At 40.7% G+C, this 21,075-nt stretch overlaps 1 protein-coding gene across 1 annotated transcript in view; it reads right to left on the minus strand.

Annotated features, from left to right (window-relative positions):
• Positions 1–415: 415 nt before the first annotated feature.
• CARNMT1 (carnosine N-methyltransferase 1) overlaps positions 416–21,075 on the minus strand; it is a 72,286-nt gene continuing 51,626 nt past the window's right edge. The window contains exons 8-9 of the mRNA XM_021707174.1: positions 14,941–15,092; positions 416–788 (exon numbers count right to left, since the gene is read on the minus strand). Coding sequence (XP_021562849.1) covers positions 746–788; positions 14,941–15,092 — 195 coding nt within the window. The 3' untranslated portion in view covers positions 416–745. The remainder of the gene's footprint in view (positions 789–14,940; positions 15,093–21,075) is intronic.

A 21,075-nucleotide genomic window follows, 5' to 3' on the forward strand; every position in this document is an offset into this window, starting at 1 on the left:
CAGTGGGTCATAATATCTTTGCTTGTGGAGGGTCTTGCCTCAATGTTCATGGCTGCTGACTGATCAAGGTGGTAGTTGCTGAAGATCGGGATGGCTGTGGCAGTATTGGCAATATCACTCTTTTGCCCAGGTTGGAATGCAGTGACATGCTCTAAGCTTACCACCACCTCAGCTGCCTGGGTCCAAATGACCTTTTTGCTTCAGCCTCCTGAGTAAATGGGACTACAGGTGCATGCCACTATACCCAACTAATTTTCTGATGTTTTGTAGAGACAGGGTCTTGCTATGTTGCCTAGGTTGGTCTCAAACTCCTGGGATCAAGTGATTTCCCTGCCTGGACTTCCCAAAGTTCTGGGATTTCAGGAATGGACCGCCATAACTGGCCACAATATCTTAAAATAAGACAACAATAAAGTTTGCTGCAGCAATTGACTTCCTTTAATGAAAGATTGCTCTCTAGCATGTGATACTGTTTGCCAGCATTTTACCCACAATTCAAAATAGCAGTCCCCTGAAACCTTTCTGCTGCTTTATCAAAATAGGCATATGTAAGCTTCTAAATACTTTGTTGTCACGTCAACAGTGTTCACAGCATCTTCACCAAGTGTAGATTCCATCTCAAGAAGCCACTTCTTTTGCTTATCTATAAGAAGTAACTCCTCATCCGTTCAAGTTTTATCATGAGTTTGCCGCAATTCAGTCACATCTTCATTCATAAGCTTTTTTCATGTCTTTCCATTGGGCGCTAAAGAGAGAATAGGGGCATGGCAGGAGACTGGAGAGATCCCCTGGAAGGCAAAGATATACATACCAGTATAGCTTCTGCTGAGACGGGGATTAAAAAAAAAAACCTACCTATTTTCCTGGACCATTTTCTGCTATAAGCAAAAGGCTTAAGCCACTGATGGTCAGCAAATATTTTTTCAGGGCACAGATACTGCTTTTAAGAGAGGAGGAGAAGCAAAACCTCTCTGCCTCAGAGGGAGGGGTAGGAAACCCTCTCATCCAAAGAATGGAGACAAAGATATTTTATTTCTGGAGGAAAAGTAGAAGCAAAAATCTTTATTTAGGGGATAGAGACGAAATAATTTGATGCCTAGCATCCGCCACTCAAGCCCACACTTGAGAGGAGGGGAATTATGCTATTTCAAAGAGGGGTATCAAAGAATTTGTGGATATATTTTTTTAAAGCCCACACCAGAAATAACTGAAAAATTAAGATCAACATAAAATATATTTTTGTTATTTTTATTGCCTTAAGAGAATTCAGCCTAAAGCAGAAATATCACCAATGTAACCAGGCTTGCGCTTGTAATCCCAGTACCTTGGGGAGCAGAGGTGCGAGAACTGCCTGAGCCTGGGGGTCCGAGACCAGCCTGGGCAAATTGGAGAGACCTTGTCTCTACAATAAATCAAAAAATGAGCTGGGCATGGTGGCGCACACCTGTAGTTCCAGCTACTTGGAAGGCTATGGCAGAAAGACTGCCTGACCTCAGCAGATCGAGGCTGCAGTAGCTGTAAGCATGCCACTGCACTCCAGCCTGGACAGAGGGAGACTCTGGCTCAAACAAAAGAAAAAAGAAAAGAAAAAAAATTACCAGTGTATTCTTCAGTTTACTACATACATTTTTACAAGACTAAAATCTATAATAGCATGAATAATGGAAGAGAGAGTATACTGTAAGGTTCTTATAACTACATATGAAGTATTAATATTACACTATTTGAAGTTTTATTGTATAAGTTGAACATGAATATTGTAAATCCTAGAGAAGCCACTGAAACCTTTATATTATAAAGAGCAATAACTATAAGCCAATTGTGGAGATAAAATCAAGAAAATACTAAATGCAAAAGGTGAAAAAAATGTAAATAGAACTTTAAAACTAGCAAAATGGTGAGTTAAAATTAAGCTATATCAGCCGGGCTCAGTGGCTCAACCTGTAATCCCGCACTTTGGGAGGCTGAGGTGATTGCCTGAGCCCACGGGTTCGAGACCTGCCTAGGCAACTTGGTGAGACCTCATCACTACAATAAATCAAAAAATTAGCTGGGTGTGGTAGCGCACGCCTGTAGATCCACCTACTTGGAAGGCTGAGGCGGAAGGATCGCCAGAGCCCAGCAAGTCAGGAGCGTGCCACTGCATTCCAGTCTCAGCGACAGAGTGAGACTCCAACTCAAAAAATAATAATAATTAAGCTATATCAATAATTACATTAAGAGGTAAATGAGCCGGGCTCGGTGGCTCAGCCTGTAATCTCACGCCTTTGGGAGGCTGAGGTAAGTGGATTGTCTGAGCCCGCGGGTTCGAGACCCGTCTGGGCAGCGAGACCTCATCTCTACAATAAATCAAAAAATCTGCCGGGCTTGGTAGCGCATGCCTGTAATTCCAGCTAATTGGAAGGCTGAGGCGGAAGGATCGCTGGAGCCCAGCAGGTCGAGGCTGCGGTGGCCGGGAGCGGCCACTGTACTCCAGTCTGGGCGACAGAGTGAGACTTCAACTCAAAAAAAAAGAGGCAAATGATTTAACACTTTTCTTCAGCTCATGAATTCCCTCATCTTTTGCCTATCTGGGAAAGACTATTTGTCTTTCATTTATAAAGGAAAACTTTAGTGAGTATAGTATCCTTGGCTGACAGTTACTGTCTTTCAGCACTTTGACTATATCATCTCATCCTCTCCTGGCCTGTAAGGTTTCTGCTGTTTGTCTGATGGGGTTCCCCTTTGAGTGATTAGATTCTTTTCTCTTGCTGTTTTTAGAATTTTCATTTTTCATAGCTTGATGACCATGTGCCATGGAGAAGACCTCTTTGAATTGTATCTAGTTGGGGTTCTCCAAGCTTTGTATATCAGGAGGTTTAAATCTCTTACTAGACTTAGGAAGTTTTCAGCTACTATTTCATTAAGTAGGTTTTCTAACTCTTTCATTTTCTCTGGGCCTTGGGGAACAAAGATTATTTAGTTGTCTTTATGGTGTCATGTATGTCACTTGGGCTTTGTTCATTCTTTCTTTTTTTTTTTGAATTGGAGTCTCTGTCTCCCAGACTGGAGTGCAGCAGCATGATCACAGATACCACAGTCTCAATCTCCTGGGCTCAGGCGATCCTTCTGCCTCAGCCTTCCAAGTAGCTGGGGCTACCTGCACGTACTACACCTGGCTTTTTTTTTTTTCCATCATAGAGACAAGGTCTTGCCATGTTGTCCAGGCTATTTTTTTCTTTTTAGTTGGAGTCTCACTCTGTCACCCAGGCTGGAGTACAGTGGCATGCTCACAGCCACCACAGCCTCAACCTGCTGGGCTTAGGCGATCCTTCTGCCTTTGCCTTCCAAGTAGCTGGAACCACAGGCATGTGCCGCTATGCCCAGCAAATTTTTTGATTTATTGTTAAGATGAGGTCTCACCATGTTGCTCAGGCTGGTCTCGAACCCCTGAGGTCAGGTAGTACCCTTGTCTCTGCCTTCCAAAGTGCTGGGATTGCAGGCTTGCGTTATCATGCCGACCGACTGGTATTGAACTCTTAAGCTCGGGCAATCCTCTTGCCTTGCCCTCCCAAAGTGCTGGGATTACAGGCATGAGCCACCACGCCTGGCCTCTTTTTTCTTTATTTTTGTCTGTGTTATTTCAAAAGAGCTGTATTCAAGTTCTAGAGCTCTTTCTTCTGCTTCATCTAGTCTGGTTTTTGTTTTGTTTTTGAGTCAGTCTCTCACTGTGTCGCTTAGGCTGGAGTACAATGGCACGCTCACAGCCTCCATAGCCTTGACCTCCTGGGCTCAGGCAGTCCTGCCACTTCAGCCTTCCAAATAGCTGTAACTACAGGTGCATGCCACCACACCCAGCTGATTTCTTAAAAAACTTACTATAGAGATGAGGTCTCGCCAAGTTGCCCAGACCGGTCTTGCACTCGTGGGCTCAGGCAATTCTGTCACCTCCACCTCCCAAAGTGCTGGGATTACAGGCGTGAGCCATTGTGCCTGGCTGATCTAGTCTGTTTATGAAATTTTTGAATGTATATTGTATTTCATTCAATGAATTCTTCAGTTCCAGAATTTACATTTGGATTTTTTATTATGGCGTTTATGTCTTTGGTAAATATCTCATTCATATCCTAAACTGTTTTTCTGATTTCCTTGTATTGTTTTTTGTGTTCTTTTCTCTCACTGAACTTCTTTAACATAATTATTCTGAATTTTTCTTCTGGAATTTCATAAACTATTTTTTCATTGGAATCTGTTGCTGGGGAATTAATGTATGTCTTTGTGGATATCCTGTTTCCCTGCTTTTTCATGTTTATTGTGTCCTTACATTGATATCTGTACAACTGGTGTAACAGTTGCTTCTTCCATTGTTTTTGGGCTTGCATCCATGAGGGAGAGTTTTTCCTGAAGATGTATGTATGGTGTTGGTTAGATAAAGTGCTTTGGCTTTGGTTCTAGGTGCATGCATGTGGTTACTCTGTGATTTATTTAGCTGTAAACAGTGTCAGTGCTCTCTATGATTGCCTCAGTGACTTAAGTTGTAGTTGTTAGTGGAGGCTGTGGTGAGTTTTTGCTGTGGATGGGAACATAAGGTGGGCTGGTTTTGGGGTTCCAAAAGTGGCAGCAGTAGACTGAGTGTGCCTGTCCTTGGGTCCCTGGTTGGTGGTAGTGGGTCCAGGTGGGCTAATTCTTGGGCCTCCAGGTGGCTTGCTTAAGTGCTGGCAGTGGCACAGTGGACTGAACAGGTGGATAGGTTTTGGGGCCCTTCGGCAGCTGGCATGGCATGGGTGATGGCATTAGGAGTGGAGGGAAAAACCTTCTGTTCCTAGAGATCCATGCTGGTGTTCGTGGTGGCTGTGACATGCTGGGAGGACCAGTCTTCAGGATCACAGGTGACATGTACAGGTGGATGCCAGCTGTGGTGTAGTGGTAGGTGGGGGTCCTAACCTCAGGACCCTAGGAGAAGTAGTCAGGTGTCCACAGCAGTGGACTAAGTTCGGCAGTCCCAGGACCTCAGCATGCTTAGGCACTAGGGAGTACAGAACAGGTCTGGCAGACCTGAACTCAGACTCCCTGGTGGTCCATTGAGGTGCTGGCTATAGTAGGCAGAGGTGGGGTACAATTATCCCTAGGTCCCCAGCAAAATGCTCCTGTGGGACAAGCAGCTGCCGCACTGCACCTGTGTGACTGGGGAGCGTAGGTTTGCTTTCAGTGACAGCATTACCAGCGATTGTGTACTTTGGCTCCAGGTGGTGGCTGTGGGCAAGATAACCTGTCCTTAGGGCTTTTGTATGGCTACTGCTAGGGCAGTGGGTGCACTGTCAGTGGCCCTTGGTTTGGCCCTGGTGGCAGCATCCCACAGCAGATGCAGCTGGGGATGCAGGTGTTTGTCCTCGGGGTGTGAGAAAATGCACACATTTTTGCTGTCAGTGGCTCATACTTAGGCCATGGTAGCAGCAGCTTGCCATGGTGGTGTCTGTGGGCAAGGGATATCAATGGGGCTCCATGGATGTGGAGTTGCAGGGGTTTTTGGGCCCCCCAGGGAGGATGCTATCTGTTGAGGGCAGGACTCTCAAAATGACACCTACCTGCTTAAGACTCAGGGGTGAGTCCCAGCGTTAGCCTCTTTTCTGGAGCAATATCACTGCATGGGCTCCAGGCAGCCCCCTGTTAGTCTCAGGGCCTGCAGGGGTTGAGGGGTTCTTCCAAGGTTAGGACTCCAGGAGTCTGCAGCGGAAATATAAACTGCTAGGGGTCTATCCTTTATCCTTACCCTGTACTGGGGAACCTCTATAAGCACCCTGTCAAGCTCCTAGGCTCCCTGCCTGGCTTCTCTCCCCATTCTTGCTTTAGGTGTTTCTTGTCATGTCTCTGTAGAATTCTAGTGTTTTCTCTCAGCTAATCTACTTCAAGTATAATTATCTATTCACTATTTGGGCTCTTCCTTATGGAGGAGGCAAGCACCATCTGCCTCCAGTCAGCCAACTTTAAGTCTGATAAGTCTTGTTTTTTTATTCAGTCTGTTTTTCTCTTAACTGGGTGTTAAATCATTTACCTCTTTTTTTTTTTTTTTTTTTTTTGAGTCTGAGTCTCACTCTTTTGCCAAGGCTGGTGGGCAGTAGCACGCTCATGGCTACTGCAGCCTCGACCTGCGGGGCTCAGGTAATCCTTCCACCTCAGCCTTCCAAGTAGCTGGAGCTACAGGCGCACACAACCACGCCCAGCTTACTTTTTGATTTATTGTAGAGATGAGCTTTCACCATGTTGCTCAGGCTGAGCTCAAGCAATCCTCTTGCCTCAGACTCCCAAAGTGTTGGGATTACAAGCTTAAGCCACTGCGCCTGGCCAATCATTTACCTCTTAATGTAATTATTGATATAGTTGAATTGAAACTCACTAGATAGGCACTGTAAGAAATGCTTAAGGGAGTCCTGTACATGGAAGAGTAAGGATAATATCTATGATCATGAAAACACACGAAATTATTAAGTCCACTGGTAAAGCAAAGACATAAATAAAGAGGAGAAAGGACTCAAATGTTACTACTATCAAAAACTACCAGGCCACAATGATAAACAGTAAGAGAAAGAATCTACCCAAAGGAATAGAGATCATCATACAAAAAGATACCTGTACTTGCATGTTCATTGCAGCACAGTTCACAATTGCTAAGATGTAGAATCAAACTAGATGCCCATCAGCTGCTCAGTGTATAATGAAAATATGTCTATATATGCCATGGAATACTATTCAGCCACCACAAAGAATGAAATAATGTCTTTTACAGCAACTTGGATGGAATTGGAGAACATCATCCTAAGTGAATTAAGTGTTGGAACAAAATCCAACACCACATGTTCCCACTTTGAAGTGGGAGCTAAACTAAGGATCTGCAAAGGCATAGAGAATGAACACTGGAGACTCAGAAGGGGGAGGAGGGAAGGGATAGAAAGATGAAGAATCACTTGTTAAGAACACAGGTGACAGTGGTGGGTACACTTAAAGCCCAGACTTGTTCACCACTATACAATGCAACCAACCATGTAACCAAAACTCTTTGTACCTCCTAAAGCTACTAGAATATAGAAAAGTAAAAGAGAAAGAAACAAGAGATATATATATCTAGAAATCAACTAATAAAATGACAGGAATTCCCTCATAATAGCAATAGCATTAAATGTAAATGGATAAAACTTCCTACTTAAAAGATGTAGAGTGCGCCGGGTGTGGTGGCTCATGCCTATAATCCCAGCACTAGACCAGCCTGAGCAACGATGAAACTTCATTTCTACAATAAATCAAAAGATTAGCCAAGCGTGGTGGCACATGTCTGTAGTTCCAGCTACTTGGAAGGCTGAGGCAGAAGGATTGCCTGAACCCAGCAGGTTGAGGCTGCAGTGGCCATGAGCATGCCACTGCCCTCCAGCCTAGGCAACAGAGTGAGACTCCAACTCAAAAAAACAAAGATGTAGAGTTGCTGAGTAGATTTTTAAAATATGGCCCAATGATATGCTGACTAAAAGAAACTCAGTTTTATAAACTGAAATTAAAGGGATGGAAAAAGTTATTGCCACGCAAACAGAAACCAAAAGGGAGCAGTAGCTGCTATACTTACATGAGATAAGACAGACTTTAAGTCAAAAACTGTAACAGGAGACAAAGATGGTCATATAATGTTAAAGCGATCAATTCAGCAAGAGGATATAACAGTTATAAACAGGTGCACCTAACAGAGCAACCAGATATATAAAGCAAATAATTAGATCTAAAGGTAGAGATAAATTACAACAAAATAACAGTTGGGGATGTCAATCAATACCCCATTTTCAGCATTAGATAGACCATCTAGACAGAAAATTCACAAAGAAACATTGGATTTATCCTGCACTTTAGACCTAACGGACGTAACAGCCTTTACAGAACACTTTATCCAGCAGGTACAGAATAAACAATGTCATTAGCACATGGAATATTTTTTAAGACACAAAACAAGTCTCAACAATTTTTATAAAGTCACCACAATAATATCGATTATCTTCTCAAATCATAATGAGCTAAGACTAGAAATGGATGACAAGAGGAACTTTAGAAACTACAAATACATGATTATTAAATAACATACTTAGGAATAACCATTGGGTCGAGGAAGAAATTAAGGAAGAAATAAACATTCCTTAGAACAAATAAAAATCAAAACACAACATACTGGCTGTGCACAGTGGTTTATATCTGCAAACCCAGTGATAAGGCAAGCCAAAGTCAGGAGTTTGATACCAACCAAGGCACCATAGCAAGACCTTTACAAAAACATAAATTAACCAGGCATAGTGGTGCATGCCTGTAGTTCTAGCTACTAAATAGGCTGAGGTAGAAGGATTACTTGAGCCCAGGAGGTCCAGATTATAGTAAGCTATAAACACGCCATTATACTTATGCCTGGGTAACAGAACAAGACCCCTGTCTCTCACAGAAAAAAAAAAAAACCCTACAACATACCAAAATCTATGAGATATAGCAAAACCAGTGCTAAGAGGGAAGTTTATAACAATAAACACCTACGTCAAAAAGACAGACTTCTAAATCTGATGCACCTCAAGGAAAACAAGAACAAACCAAGAAAAGAAATAACAAGGAACAGAACTAAACAAAATAAAAACTAAAAGAAAAAATGCAGTTGTGCATGACTGTAGTCCCAAGTATTAGGAATGCTGATGCAAGAGGATTTCATGAGCCCAGGTGAGGTGTTGGAGACCAGCTTGGGCAACATAGCAGGACCTCATCTATAAAAAAATACAAAGAGCCGGGCTCGGTGGCTCAGCCTATAATCCCGCGCCTTTGGGAGGCTGAGGTGAGTGGATTGCCTGAGCCCGCGGGTTTGAGACCCGCCTGGGCAGCAAGACCTCATCTCTACAATAAATCAAAAAATCAGCCGGGCGTGGTAGCGCATGCCTGTGATTCCGGCTAATTGGAAGGCTGAGGTGGAAGGATCGCCAGAGCCCAGCAGGTGGAGGCTGCGGTGGCGAGAGCGGCCACTGCACTCCAGTCTGGGTGACAGAGTGAGACTCCAACTCAAAAAAAATAAATAAATAAAAATAAAAAAATACAAAGGATCAACAAAACAAAATATTAGTTTTTTTGAAAAGATAAAATGGATAAACTGAAAACTAGACTACCCAAGAAAGAGAAAATTCAAACAAGAAGTAAAAAAGGAGACATTATAACTGATACCACAGAAATATAAAAAATTACCAGAGATTCTTGTAAACAACTATACATTAACGTACTGGAATACTTAGAAAAAATGGATAAATTCCTGGATGCACACAACCTATAAGATTGAATCAGAGAGAAATAGAAAACTTGTAAAGACCACTATTGAGTAATGAGAGTGGATCAGTAATAAAAAAAAGTCTCCCAACAAAAAAAAAAAACCAGGACTGCATGGCTTCACTGTTGAATTCTACCAAACTTTCAAGAGCTAATACCAGTTCTCCTTAGATCATTCCAAAAAAATTGAAGAAAGAATTCTCCCTAACTTATTTTACAGGGTCAACATTACCATGATGCTAAAATTGGACAAAGTCTCAAGAAGAGAAAGCTACAGGCTAGTATCTCTGATGAACATAAACACAAAAATCCTCAACAAAATAATAGCGGCAGGACTGGGAGCAGTGGCTCAAGCCTGTAATCCCAGCACTTCAGGAGGTAGAGGCGAGATGACTGCCTGAGCTGGTGGGTTCAAGACCAGTCTGGGCAACATGGCAGGACCTCATCTCTACAATAAATAAAAGAAAAAAATCAGCTGGGCATGGTGGCACATGCCTGTAGTTCCAGCTAACTGAAGGCTGAGGTGGAAGGATTGCCTGAGTCCGGCAAGTCAAGACAGCAGTGGCTGTAGCAGTGTGCCACTGCATTCCAGCCTGAATGACAGAGTGAGACTTCAATAATAATAATAGTAATAATAGTAATAATAGTGGTTGGGTGCCGTGGCTCATGCCAGTAATCCCAGCACTTTGGGAGGCAGAAGTGAGAAGACTGCCTGAGCCCAGGGGTTCAAGACCACCAGCCTGGGCAACTTGGCAAGACCTTGTTTCTACAATAAATCAAAAAATTAGCTGAGTGTAGTGGCATGTGTCTGTGGTTCCAGCTACTTGTAAGGCTGAGGCAGAAAGATCGCCTAAGCCCTGCAGGTCGAGGCTGTAGTGGCCATGAGTATGTACTCCAGCCTGGGTGACAGAGTGAGACTCCAACTAAAAAACAAACAAACAATAAATAATAGCGGACCCAATCCAACAGTGTATCAAGAAGATAATATACCATATTCAAGTGGAAGTTATCCCAGGGCTGTAGTGGCCATGAGCATGTACTCCAGCCTGGGCGACAGAGTGAGACTCCAACTAAAAAACAAACAACTAAATAATAGTAGACCAAATCCAACAGTGTATCAAGAAGATAATACACCATAATCAAGTGGGAGTTATCCTATGGATTCAAGAATGGTTCAACATATGCAAATCAATAAATGTCATAAATCACAACAGAATGAAGAGCAAAAACCATATGATCATCTCAATAGAAGCAGAAAAGGCATTTTCATGGTAAAAAACACTCAAACTAGACATAGAATGAACATACCTCAACATAATAAAGGACACATAAGGCAGATTCACCACTAACATATCGAATGGGGAAAAGCTGAAAGCCTTTCCTCTGAGAAATGGAACAAGACAAGGATGCCCACTTTCACCACTCCCATTCAACACAGTACTGGAATTTCAATCCAGAAATCAGGTAATCAGGCAAGAGAAAGAAATGAAAGGTATCTATATTGGAAAATGGGAATCAAATAGTACCTCTTTGCAGTTGATAAGCTCTCATTTAGGAAATTGTAAAGACTCCATAAAAAAATTCTTAGATTTGATAAATTCAGTAAAGTTGCAGGATATGAAATCAGCATACAAAAATGAGTAGGGTTTATATACACCAATAATGAACCAGTTAAGAACAAAATCAAGAAGGCAATCCCATTTGCAATAGTTAGAAAAAAGTTAAAATACCTAGGAATACATTTAACCAAAAAGATGAAAGACCTCTACAAGGAAAACTGCAAAACACTGATGAAAGGAATTGAGGAGACACAAAGAAATGGAAAGACATTCCGTGGTCATTCATCAGAAGAATTCAAATTAAAATGACCATACTGCCCAAATGTAATCCCTATGGAAATGCCAATGTCATTTTTCACAGAAATAGGTCAAACAATCCTAAAATTCACATGGAATCCTCCCTCCAAAAGAAACATAAAAAGTGAAAGGAATCCTGAGCAAAAAGAACAAAGCTATAGGCATCATACTACCTGCTACATTACAAGGCTATAGTAACCAAAACAGCATGGTATTGGTATGAAAACAGTCACAGAGACCACTGGAACAGAACAGTGAACATAAAAAGTTTCCATGTATTTACAGCCAACTGATTTTTTCATAAAGGTGCCAAGAACATACAAGGTGGCATCCAAAAAAACTCAGAATTTATTTATGCAAAATTTTGTGTTCTTACATGTTAAACTTAAGTCACCTTCAAAGTACTCTATGTAATACACCTATCAAGACACTTTTTCCACTGCTCAAAAGTTTTTGAACTCTCCAATTTTGATGCCTTTTAGTGCTTCTGCCGTTTTTTGTTTCACCTCTTCCACATCAGCAAAACATTTCCCTTTGAGGACTTTTTTCATCTGGGGAAACAAACAAGAAAAACAACCTCACTCGGAGTAAGATCGGGTAAACACGGAGGGTGGGGCACAGGGGTCATGCCGTTTTGGGTCAAAAGCAGCTGAACACTCAGCATGGTGTGGGCAGGGTGTTTGTGTAAATCCCCCATCATGAAATGGGCAAAGGCACTGTGAAAGAATCTCCAAAAAATTTCACTGAAGCCAAGTACAGCCTCTCACAACAATGTTAGCTGGTACACTGATACCAGTTGGTTCCTAGAACACTTACCTAGTAGGGAAAGCCTGTACTACAAAGGGTCTGTGCTCCGAAAAATGATTCCAGTTTTTTGTTGTTGTTCCCCTCTTGTACACTGGGTAAAGGACACTTTCAATAAGTCATGCTGGGAAAATTGGGTAACCATATGCAGAAGAATAAAACTAGACACCTATTTGTACATATACAAAAATCAATTTAAGCCAGGCTCAGTGACTCATGCCTGTTATTCCAACACTTTGGAGGTGGAAGTGAGATGATTGCCTGAGCCTAGGGGCTCAAGACCAGCCGGGGCAATGTGACAAGACCTCATCTCTACAGTAAATTTTAAAAATTAGCCAGGTGTGGTGGCATCTGCCCTGTAGTTCCAGCTACTTGGAAGGCTGAGGTAGAAGGACTGCCTGAGCCCAGCAGGTTGAGGCTGTGGTGTCTGTGAGCGTGCCGCTGCACTTTAGCCTAGGTGACAGAGTGAGACTCCAACTCAGATGAATAGTTTGCAAGTATTTTCTTCCATTTAACAGGTTAGCTCATTAATCTGTTGTTTTCCTTTGCTGTGCAAAAGCTTTTTAGTTTAATATAGTATCACTCATCTAATTTTTTGTTGTTGTTGCCTGTGCTTTGAGGTCTTAACCATAAAATCTTTGCCTAGATTGATACCCTGAAGTATTTCCCCTGTGTTTTCTTCTAGTAGTTTTAATTTGGGTACTATATTTAAGTCTTTAACGCATCTTGAGCTGCACACCACCACACCCGGCTAATTTTCCTATTTATTGTAGAGACAAGGTCTCACCAAGTTGTCCAGGCTGGTCTCAAGCCCCTGTCCTTTCGCCTCCACCTCCCAAAGTGCTGGGATTATGCCTGGCCTGAATAGACATTTCTTAAAAGAAGACATATGAATGACCAACAGGGATATGAAAAAATGCCCGACATCACTAATCAGGGAAATAAAAATCAAAACCACAATGAGTTATTATTGTACTTGGGTTAAAATGGCCATTACAAACAAGAAAAAAGTAACATGCTGGCAAGGATGCAGAGAAAAGGGAGCTAATAAACTGTGGGTGAGAATGTAAAGTAGTTCAGGCACTATGGAATACAGCATGGAAGTTTCTAAAAAAAAAAAAATAGAACTATACCATACAGCACTTCTACTGTGCATTTATCCAAAGGAAATCAGTATATCAAAGGGATACCTGCACTCCTATGTTTATTACAGCACTATTCACTATTGTAAAGATATGGAATCAACCTAAGTGTCTATCAATGGATAAATGGATAAAGAAAATTATGCACACATACATACACAATGGAATACTATTTTGCCATAAAATAATGAAATAATATCATTTTGCAGCAACACAAATGGAACTAGAGGTCATTATGTTAAGTGAAATAAGTCAGGCACAGAAAGACAAATACCAGATATCATCACTCATATAGGAGCTAAAATAAAAGGTTAATCTCATGGAGACAGAGAGTAGAATGATAGCTATCAGAGGATGGGAAGGGTATATGGGTAGGAGTGGAAGTGAAGAGGTTGGTTAATGGGTACAAACATACAGTTAGACGAAATAAGTTCTAATGTTTGATAGTAGTATAGGGCTACTATAGTTAACAATGTACTGTTTCAAAATAACTAGAAGAAAGGATTTGAAATGTTCCAAATACATACAAATGATAAATACTCGAAGTGATGGATACCCCAAGTACCCATAATGAATCATTATGCTTTTTATGCATGTAACAACATATCACATGTACCCTTATATAAATATATACAGATATTATTTTTAAAAAATTTTAAAGCAAGACCCAGGTATGTGCTGTCACTAAGAAACCCACTTTAAATATTAAGAAAATTATAAATTGTTATGAACTAAAAGTAGGTTAAAAGTGAAGGAATAGAGAAAAAAATAGTGCATGCAAATGCTGGTAAGATTCAAATAAGATCAATAATTTAGTAACAGTATTGTACCAATGTCAATTTCCAGATTCAACAATGGCATGATTATTTAAAATGTCTTTAGGCTGGGCGTGGTAGCTCTTGTCTGTAATCACAGTACTTTGGGGGGCCAAGGTGGAAGGATTGCTTGAGCCCAGGAGTTCGTGAATAGCCTAGGCAACAAAGTGAAACCTCATCTCAACAACAAAAAAGTTAGCCGGGTGTGGTGGTGTGCGCCTGTATTTCCAGCTATTCAGGAGGCTGAGGTGGAAGGATCATCTAAGCACAGGAAGTCAAGGCTGCAGTGAGCTGTGCTTGTGCCACTGCACTCCTTCCTGGGAAACAGACTAAGACCCTGACTCAAAAAATTAAAATGTTATCTTTGGAGGAAGTTGGGTGAGAATACACAGAACTCTGTACTATTTGTGTAACTTCATATCTTATACCAGCATCTAGGAAACCTACAGACTATAACTTGTTAGCTTGTTAAATAGGGTAAAATCAAGCCTCAGTCTGAATTTTTTTTTTTTTTTTTTTGAGGCTGGGTCTCACTCTGTTGCCCAGGCTGGAGCACAATGGCATGATCATCACAGCCTCAATTTCCCAGGCTCAAGTGATCCTTCCACTTCAGCCTCCTGAGTAGCTAGAACTACCGGCATGCAGCACCATGCCTGGCTAATTTTTTTAAAGACAGGGTCTCACTATTGCCTAAGCTGGTCTCAAACTCTTGGGCTCAAGCAGTTATCCTGCCTCGGCCTCCCAAAGTGCTGCAATTACAGGTGTGAGTCATCCTTCCCAGCACCACACTCAACAATTTTGTTGACAAAGACAGGATGCTAATAGATATGGCTTTCTGGATTAGGAAGGACAAGGCTCTGCAGGTCAGTTAAAGAAAATAATACTCCCAGGATCTGGTAATGAACACTCTTGCCTAACTGGTACATAAGCCAGGTAAGTACTGTAATGAGTCCTTACTTCACCCTGTTAATGATGCTGAGCAGCTAGAGGTAGGATTGAAACGAATCAGCCAAAGAGTACCTTAATTGTTGCTCACTCTTTTCTGGGCAGAAAGAGGAAGGGATGTTATCATGGCAGTATGACTGTGGCTCCTGAGTCGAGGAGTTCCCAAAGCTGCAATTAATATTGTCAGCAATGAAGACTTTGCTATTCAATACAGAACTTTGGGTGACCTGAAAACAAAAATTCATTTGGTTGAATTGACTGTGAGTGGCCACTTAAAAATGTGTGAAGGAAAAGCCTTGCTTAATAGTATAAAGTCAAACACCTGACTCCTGTCTCAGCCCAACTTGGCTTGTAATAAGGATAGGCTCTGGGTGCCAGAGTGACCAAGGTTGGAAGACTGCAGGGCAGAGCACAGTAGCATGTATATGGACAGCAAGGGGATTTGGGCCATCATCCCAAAAGTTGAAATCTTGAAAGTCTAAAACCCTGAAAATCATAATTTCAAAATTTCAGAATCCTGAAAACATAATTGCAGAAGAAATAATTTTAAAATTCTTTAAAAGACATTTATTTATATTTTAAAAAGAGGATTTATTTGAGCAACAGAACACTTCATAGGCTTTCACATAATAAAATAGGCAATAACATACTTATTTTTGCAACCATAGATATTCAGGCATACTAACATGGATGTTGCATGGATGCATATAATAATTGTTAGCAAATGAACTATATTCATAAGTAAATATGTCAAAAAAGCAAAATGTGGCTGGACATGGTGCTCATTGCCTGTAATCCTAGCACTTTGGGAGGCCGGATGGGAGGGCTGCTTGGGCCCAGGACTTTGAGACCAGCCTAGGCAACATAGTAAGACCTTATCTCTACAAAAAATTCTTTTAAAAAAGTCAACCAGGTATGGTGGCGCCCACCTATAGTCCCAGCTACTTGGTAGGCTGAAGCAGAAGGATCACCTGAGCCTAGGAGGTCTAGGCTGTGGTGAACCATGATGGTGCCACTGCACTCCAGCCTGAGTGACAGAGTGAGACCCCAACTCAAAAAAAAGGTGAAATGTATAAATGTGTATTACTGTAGTTGTATACACCCAGCTTTATAACAGTGGTCATTTGCACTTGTTTAGTCAAATGTATGATGTCCAAGGTAGCAAAAGGAAATATGTCCCAGCTTTCAAAGAGACCAATTTACCCTCTATTTGTTCTCTGCAGGCCCTGGCCCATTGGATAGTGCCTGCCAACCTGGAGAGCAGATCTTCCTCACCTAGTCCACTCAGATTCACACACACATTCATCTCTGGAAACATTCTCACAGATATACCCAAATAATGCTTTACAAAGTTTCTAGGTATTCCTTAATCCAGTCAAGTTGACACTTAAGTCCACAAGTCTACCTCTTGTCAACTTGACACCCAAATGCATCTCCTTAATCCATACTTAATTTCCAAATAAAGACAATAACAAGGTTATAATTCCACCTATCACGATGCAAGTATACTGCATACAATGGAAAACACACTAAATTAAACGAATCCCTTCTCCTGATTTGGCTGGCAGGGTTTCAGCATTCAGGATTTTAATCTTTTGAAATTTTAGATGCAAGGGATTTTGCTATTTCAGAATTTCAACATTCAGGATTATGGCTTTCAAGATTATGGTCAGCACTGAAAGCAAAGGCTCCTGGAAGGTGAACACACATTGAATGCTGGAGGCTGACTGGGAAAGTAGCAGCAGTGCTCAGGCATTGAACCTAGAGACATAGGTCAGTGGACAAGTACACTAGCAATCACATTTCTTCCCCACCTGCTCTGCTACCCAGCATGCCCAGCCGGGGGATAACTTGGTCTTTTGACATCTATGTTGTATCACCTGATGCACATATTAAACTTCTTGGTCTGTGTTCCTACAGGAAATAAGACACCTTAATTCAACTGACAGGGCTTAGTAGGGAAGGGAAACTTAAATTGTTAGGGGCCAGAGAGAGCTGAGTTGGCAGGTGTTAGAACTGCCAATTAAAGCAATGAGCCACCTGGGTGCAGTGGCTTACACGCTTGTAATTCCAGCGCTTTGGACAGTCAAGGCGAGATGATCGCTTGAGCCCAGGAGTTTTGAGACCAGCCTATAGGCAACATAGTGAGACCTCATCTCTACAAAAAATTTAAACACTAACGGCCCAGGCGTGGTGGTGTGAGTCAGTAGTCCCAGCTACTCAGGAGGCTGAGGTGGAAAAATTGCCTGAGCCCAGGAGGTTGAGGCTGCAGTGAGCTGTGATCCAGCCTAGGCAACAGTATGAGACCCTGATTCAAAAAAACAACAAAAAAGCCAAGAAGCCAAAACGAAAGTATCAGTTAAAGCTTTAAGTACTTACTATCAAGAGGCTATTCCAGAGAAAGCACCGACTTCCCTGTCGTTCCCACCCCCAGCCTGGAATGTAGGGTATAGGGTCAGGTGGTCTTCTCACTGCTGAGGGAGCTCTGAAAAGTTTCCTGCAGTTTTGTGGATACTAGGCTAGGAGTTGAAAAAGTACAAAGTCAGAATGGAGAAGTTTCTTCAAGTCTCCCCACAACTCTAACACCAGCAAGACTCTGTCTCAGCAAGGGGTACCTGGGCTTGAAATGCAGAATATGCTTAAGAGCATGACTGGTAGTAGGGCCTGAGTTCTTGACTTAATTCCCATTAAAGACTGTGCATTGGCTGTGACCCAAGTCTGGTATGGCAGGGCAGCTTTTTCTTTTGAGGCCTGCTGGGCAAAGCCTTTGTAATTACCTGTGTTCAGGTCTGAAAATTCACACAAGTTTTTGACTAGCAGCTGGGCACTGTCACCAGAGCTTTTTGGACTAATTCAGTGTATGCATAATAGAACTGATGTATATTATTTTATGCCTGCACTTCTCTGTCTTATAAGTCTCACTTTCAAGGAGTACAGCATGTACTGTTCCGCTTCTGGGTGGTCCAGCAGAAATAATATAGAATTCCAGAAAGAGAAAGAGAAACCACAGCTTCAAAGACTTAAAGGCTGCCTGAGTACTCAGAGAGGCCGTGGCCTAACTAACAATATAACTGCCTGTCCCAGCCACCAAGTATACCTTTATATGCTTTTACAAAAGCTTTTGTTGAAACTTAATGTGTAACTCATGGAGGCATTGTGACTCTGGTCTGACATCCCCATTTTGGGGTGGGTCAACTTGGACTTAATGACTAACAAGGTGAAAATAATTTAACAAGCCTTTCTAGTGGAACGGAAATAGTATATTCAAGAATATAGCTGGAATAGCCCTAGCAGCTTTTTGGTGCTATTTGAAAAAGTGACGGCCATCTTTCTGTGGTAAGCTGTAAGGCCAGCTCCATTGCCTAAGCCACAGATTCAATGGGGCAGTTTCCCCTAAACTCCTGAGCCTGCTTCACTGATTAAGATGAAACAGGGGGGTTCAGTGAGCTGCTGCTGTTCAGTTTCATGCTGCAATGTAAACCAGAAGCAGATGTGGTTGAGAACTCAAGGCAGCCCCCATGGATCTGGCAGTATTACCCTTAATGAACCTCACTACATTTTTACTAACTTTAGGGCTAGGCTATTGCCAAAGGCCGATAGATCTGCTAGATGAAATCCTATAGCCTGGCAGATTAAAGATACCTCTCTTTGGCCATTAAACTCATGGAAACTGTTTAACTTCCTTAATAATTAAATGAATATTAAAACTAGATACCATTTTTTTTCTTATACACATACCTTTAGACTGTTGGTTCAGTTCCAGACAATAGCAATAAAGTGAACAACAGAAAGTTTTTGGTTTCCTAGTGCATATAAAAATTATGTTTATACTACAGTCTATTAAGTGTGCAATAGCATTTTGTCTAAAAGAATGTGCATACTTTAAAAAATACTTTATTGCTAAAAAATGTTGACAGAGACATGAAGTAAGCATATGCTGTTGAAAAACTGAGGACTGCCACAAACCTTCAATTTGTAAAAACGCAGTATCTGGGAAGTGCAGTAATGCAAAGCACAATATAATGAGGTATGCCTATACTGACAAAAATGAAAACCTCAGGAATATCCAGTACTGGCCAAGCAATAGGTGCAAAGTTATTCTTAAACACTGTTTCTGGTAGTTTAAATTGGTGCAGTCTTTTTGAAAGGCAGCAGAAATGAAAATGAATATAGGCCGGGCTTGGTGGCTAAGGTGAGTGGATTGCCTGAGCCCGCGGGTTCGAGACCCGTCCGGGAAACTTGGCAAGACCTCATCTCTACAATAAATAAAAAATTAGCCGGGCGTGGTAGTGCGCCTGTAGTTCCAGCTACTTGGAAGGCTGAGGTGGAAGGATCGCCGGAGCCCAGCAGGTCGAGGCTGTGGTGGCTGGGAGTGTGCCACTGCACTCCAGTCTGGGCGACGAAGTGAGACTCCAACTCAAAAAAAAAGAAAGAAAATGAATATATACCTTGACTGAATGATCCTGCTTCTAAATAGCTATCACAGAGAAGGAATCAAACATATGTAAGAGGCATGAACTAGCATGTTCATAAAAGTGGGGGGAAACATTCCATTAAGTTTTATTTATGCCTTCTCCCATTATCTAGTATTATATTTCATTATTAATTCCCAACAAAGTTTTGGAGTCTGTATCTATACCTACCATTTTTTACTTTTTTCCTCAGGATTCATTAAACATTTTTCAAAGGGTCACCATAATATTATTAAAATTAATATCCTCTTACCAATCTTCATCTTTTTCTATCACTATACAGCAGTCAACACAGATTGAAATTACATTCATGGTAATTGTCTACCATGTGCTTTCACACACTTACAAATATATAAAAAAAACTCATGACTTAATAAAAAACCCTTTGAAATAGGTGGCATTAATCCTATCTTGCAAATGAGAAAACAATCTTAGAGTGGACTGCCTGGGACAACAAACAAAAAACCTCCAGAAGATCTAAGTAAGTACTCATCTAAATAATTGGTTTTGGGACCCTCTTCTACTGGTTTCCTTTATAGTTCTTTTTCTATTATTTAACAAAGCTAAAGATCAAGATTAACCTTTTTCGTTGGTGGATTTCAACTTTATTACAATGAACTTGAATGAAACAAAGTGAAAATAATTAGTATAAGGCCTGGCATACTCAAAGGCTAAGTACTCATGTTAATGACTCTCTAGAAGCATACAAAAATAGCCTAATCCAAGAGTTCAAAAGTATATGTGCTCAATTATTTAAGTTCCCACATCTATCTATGGTTATACTAACTTAGATGGAAACAACCAAGCAAATATTGTTTTGTAGCAATTGGCAGACTTTAATATTCAGGAAAAATTAAGTTCATCATATACATTAAAAATATAGGAAATTTCATGCAGACATGAAGCTTCCAATTCAGCCTTTGTGGCAACTTTTAGAATGAGAATTACATATAAATACAGTACATTTTACAGTTACCAAACTTCATAATTTTATACTGTGATTTATACAACTTTTTATATTTTACATATCCCATCTAGCTCACATGATTAAATACCCTAAATCTGCACTGCTTCAGAATATGGAAATAAAAGGGAAAAAAAGGCAAGCAGAATGACCTTATCTTCTCCTACTTCATGAAAATGGATGAAAACATTTGTGTACACAACTAATTTAAGGAAAAAAATTAAAACTTTAAGGCTTACACACTTTATTAGCTAGGACTAAAATCAAAAAATACAAAATTAAATAAATTCTCCAGTGATACTTCTATTACTGATTGACACCACATTTTCAAGTTTAGAATATATTAACTGCAAAAGCTATAAGAAAAAAAGTAATGCAAATTTGTATAGAGCATTTAAAAAATATTCATGATATGAAGGAGAAATTAAAAACAAATGAAATAACTGATTTCAGAATTGGCTAAAATACATGCTATAATTTAGAAATATAAGTATTAAAGAATAAACCTAACAGCAAAAAATATTTTAAGTAATAAAGCCAACCCACCAGTGTCTACCTGTTATGTTTTTGCCTGTGAGAAAAACAAACATCATTTGTTTTGATATAAGTTGTAAAAAAAGTGAATACTAGTCACTGAATAAAAAGCATTTCTAAATCACTCAAAAACAGCATGCATTCCTTTCTATTCATAGAATTTTTAAAAAATATTTATGTGCCTTATTTTTTTCCTAAAAAAAAAAAAAAAACCAAAAATCTTGAGTACTTTTCCCCCTT

Source organism: Carlito syrichta, unplaced genomic scaffold (assembly GCF_000164805.1).
Source record: "Carlito syrichta isolate Samal-C Ts95f unplaced genomic scaffold, Tarsius_syrichta-2.0.1 Scaffold316420, whole genome shotgun sequence".
NCBI classification, from domain to species: Eukaryota; Metazoa; Chordata; class Mammalia; order Primates; family Tarsiidae; genus Carlito; species Carlito syrichta.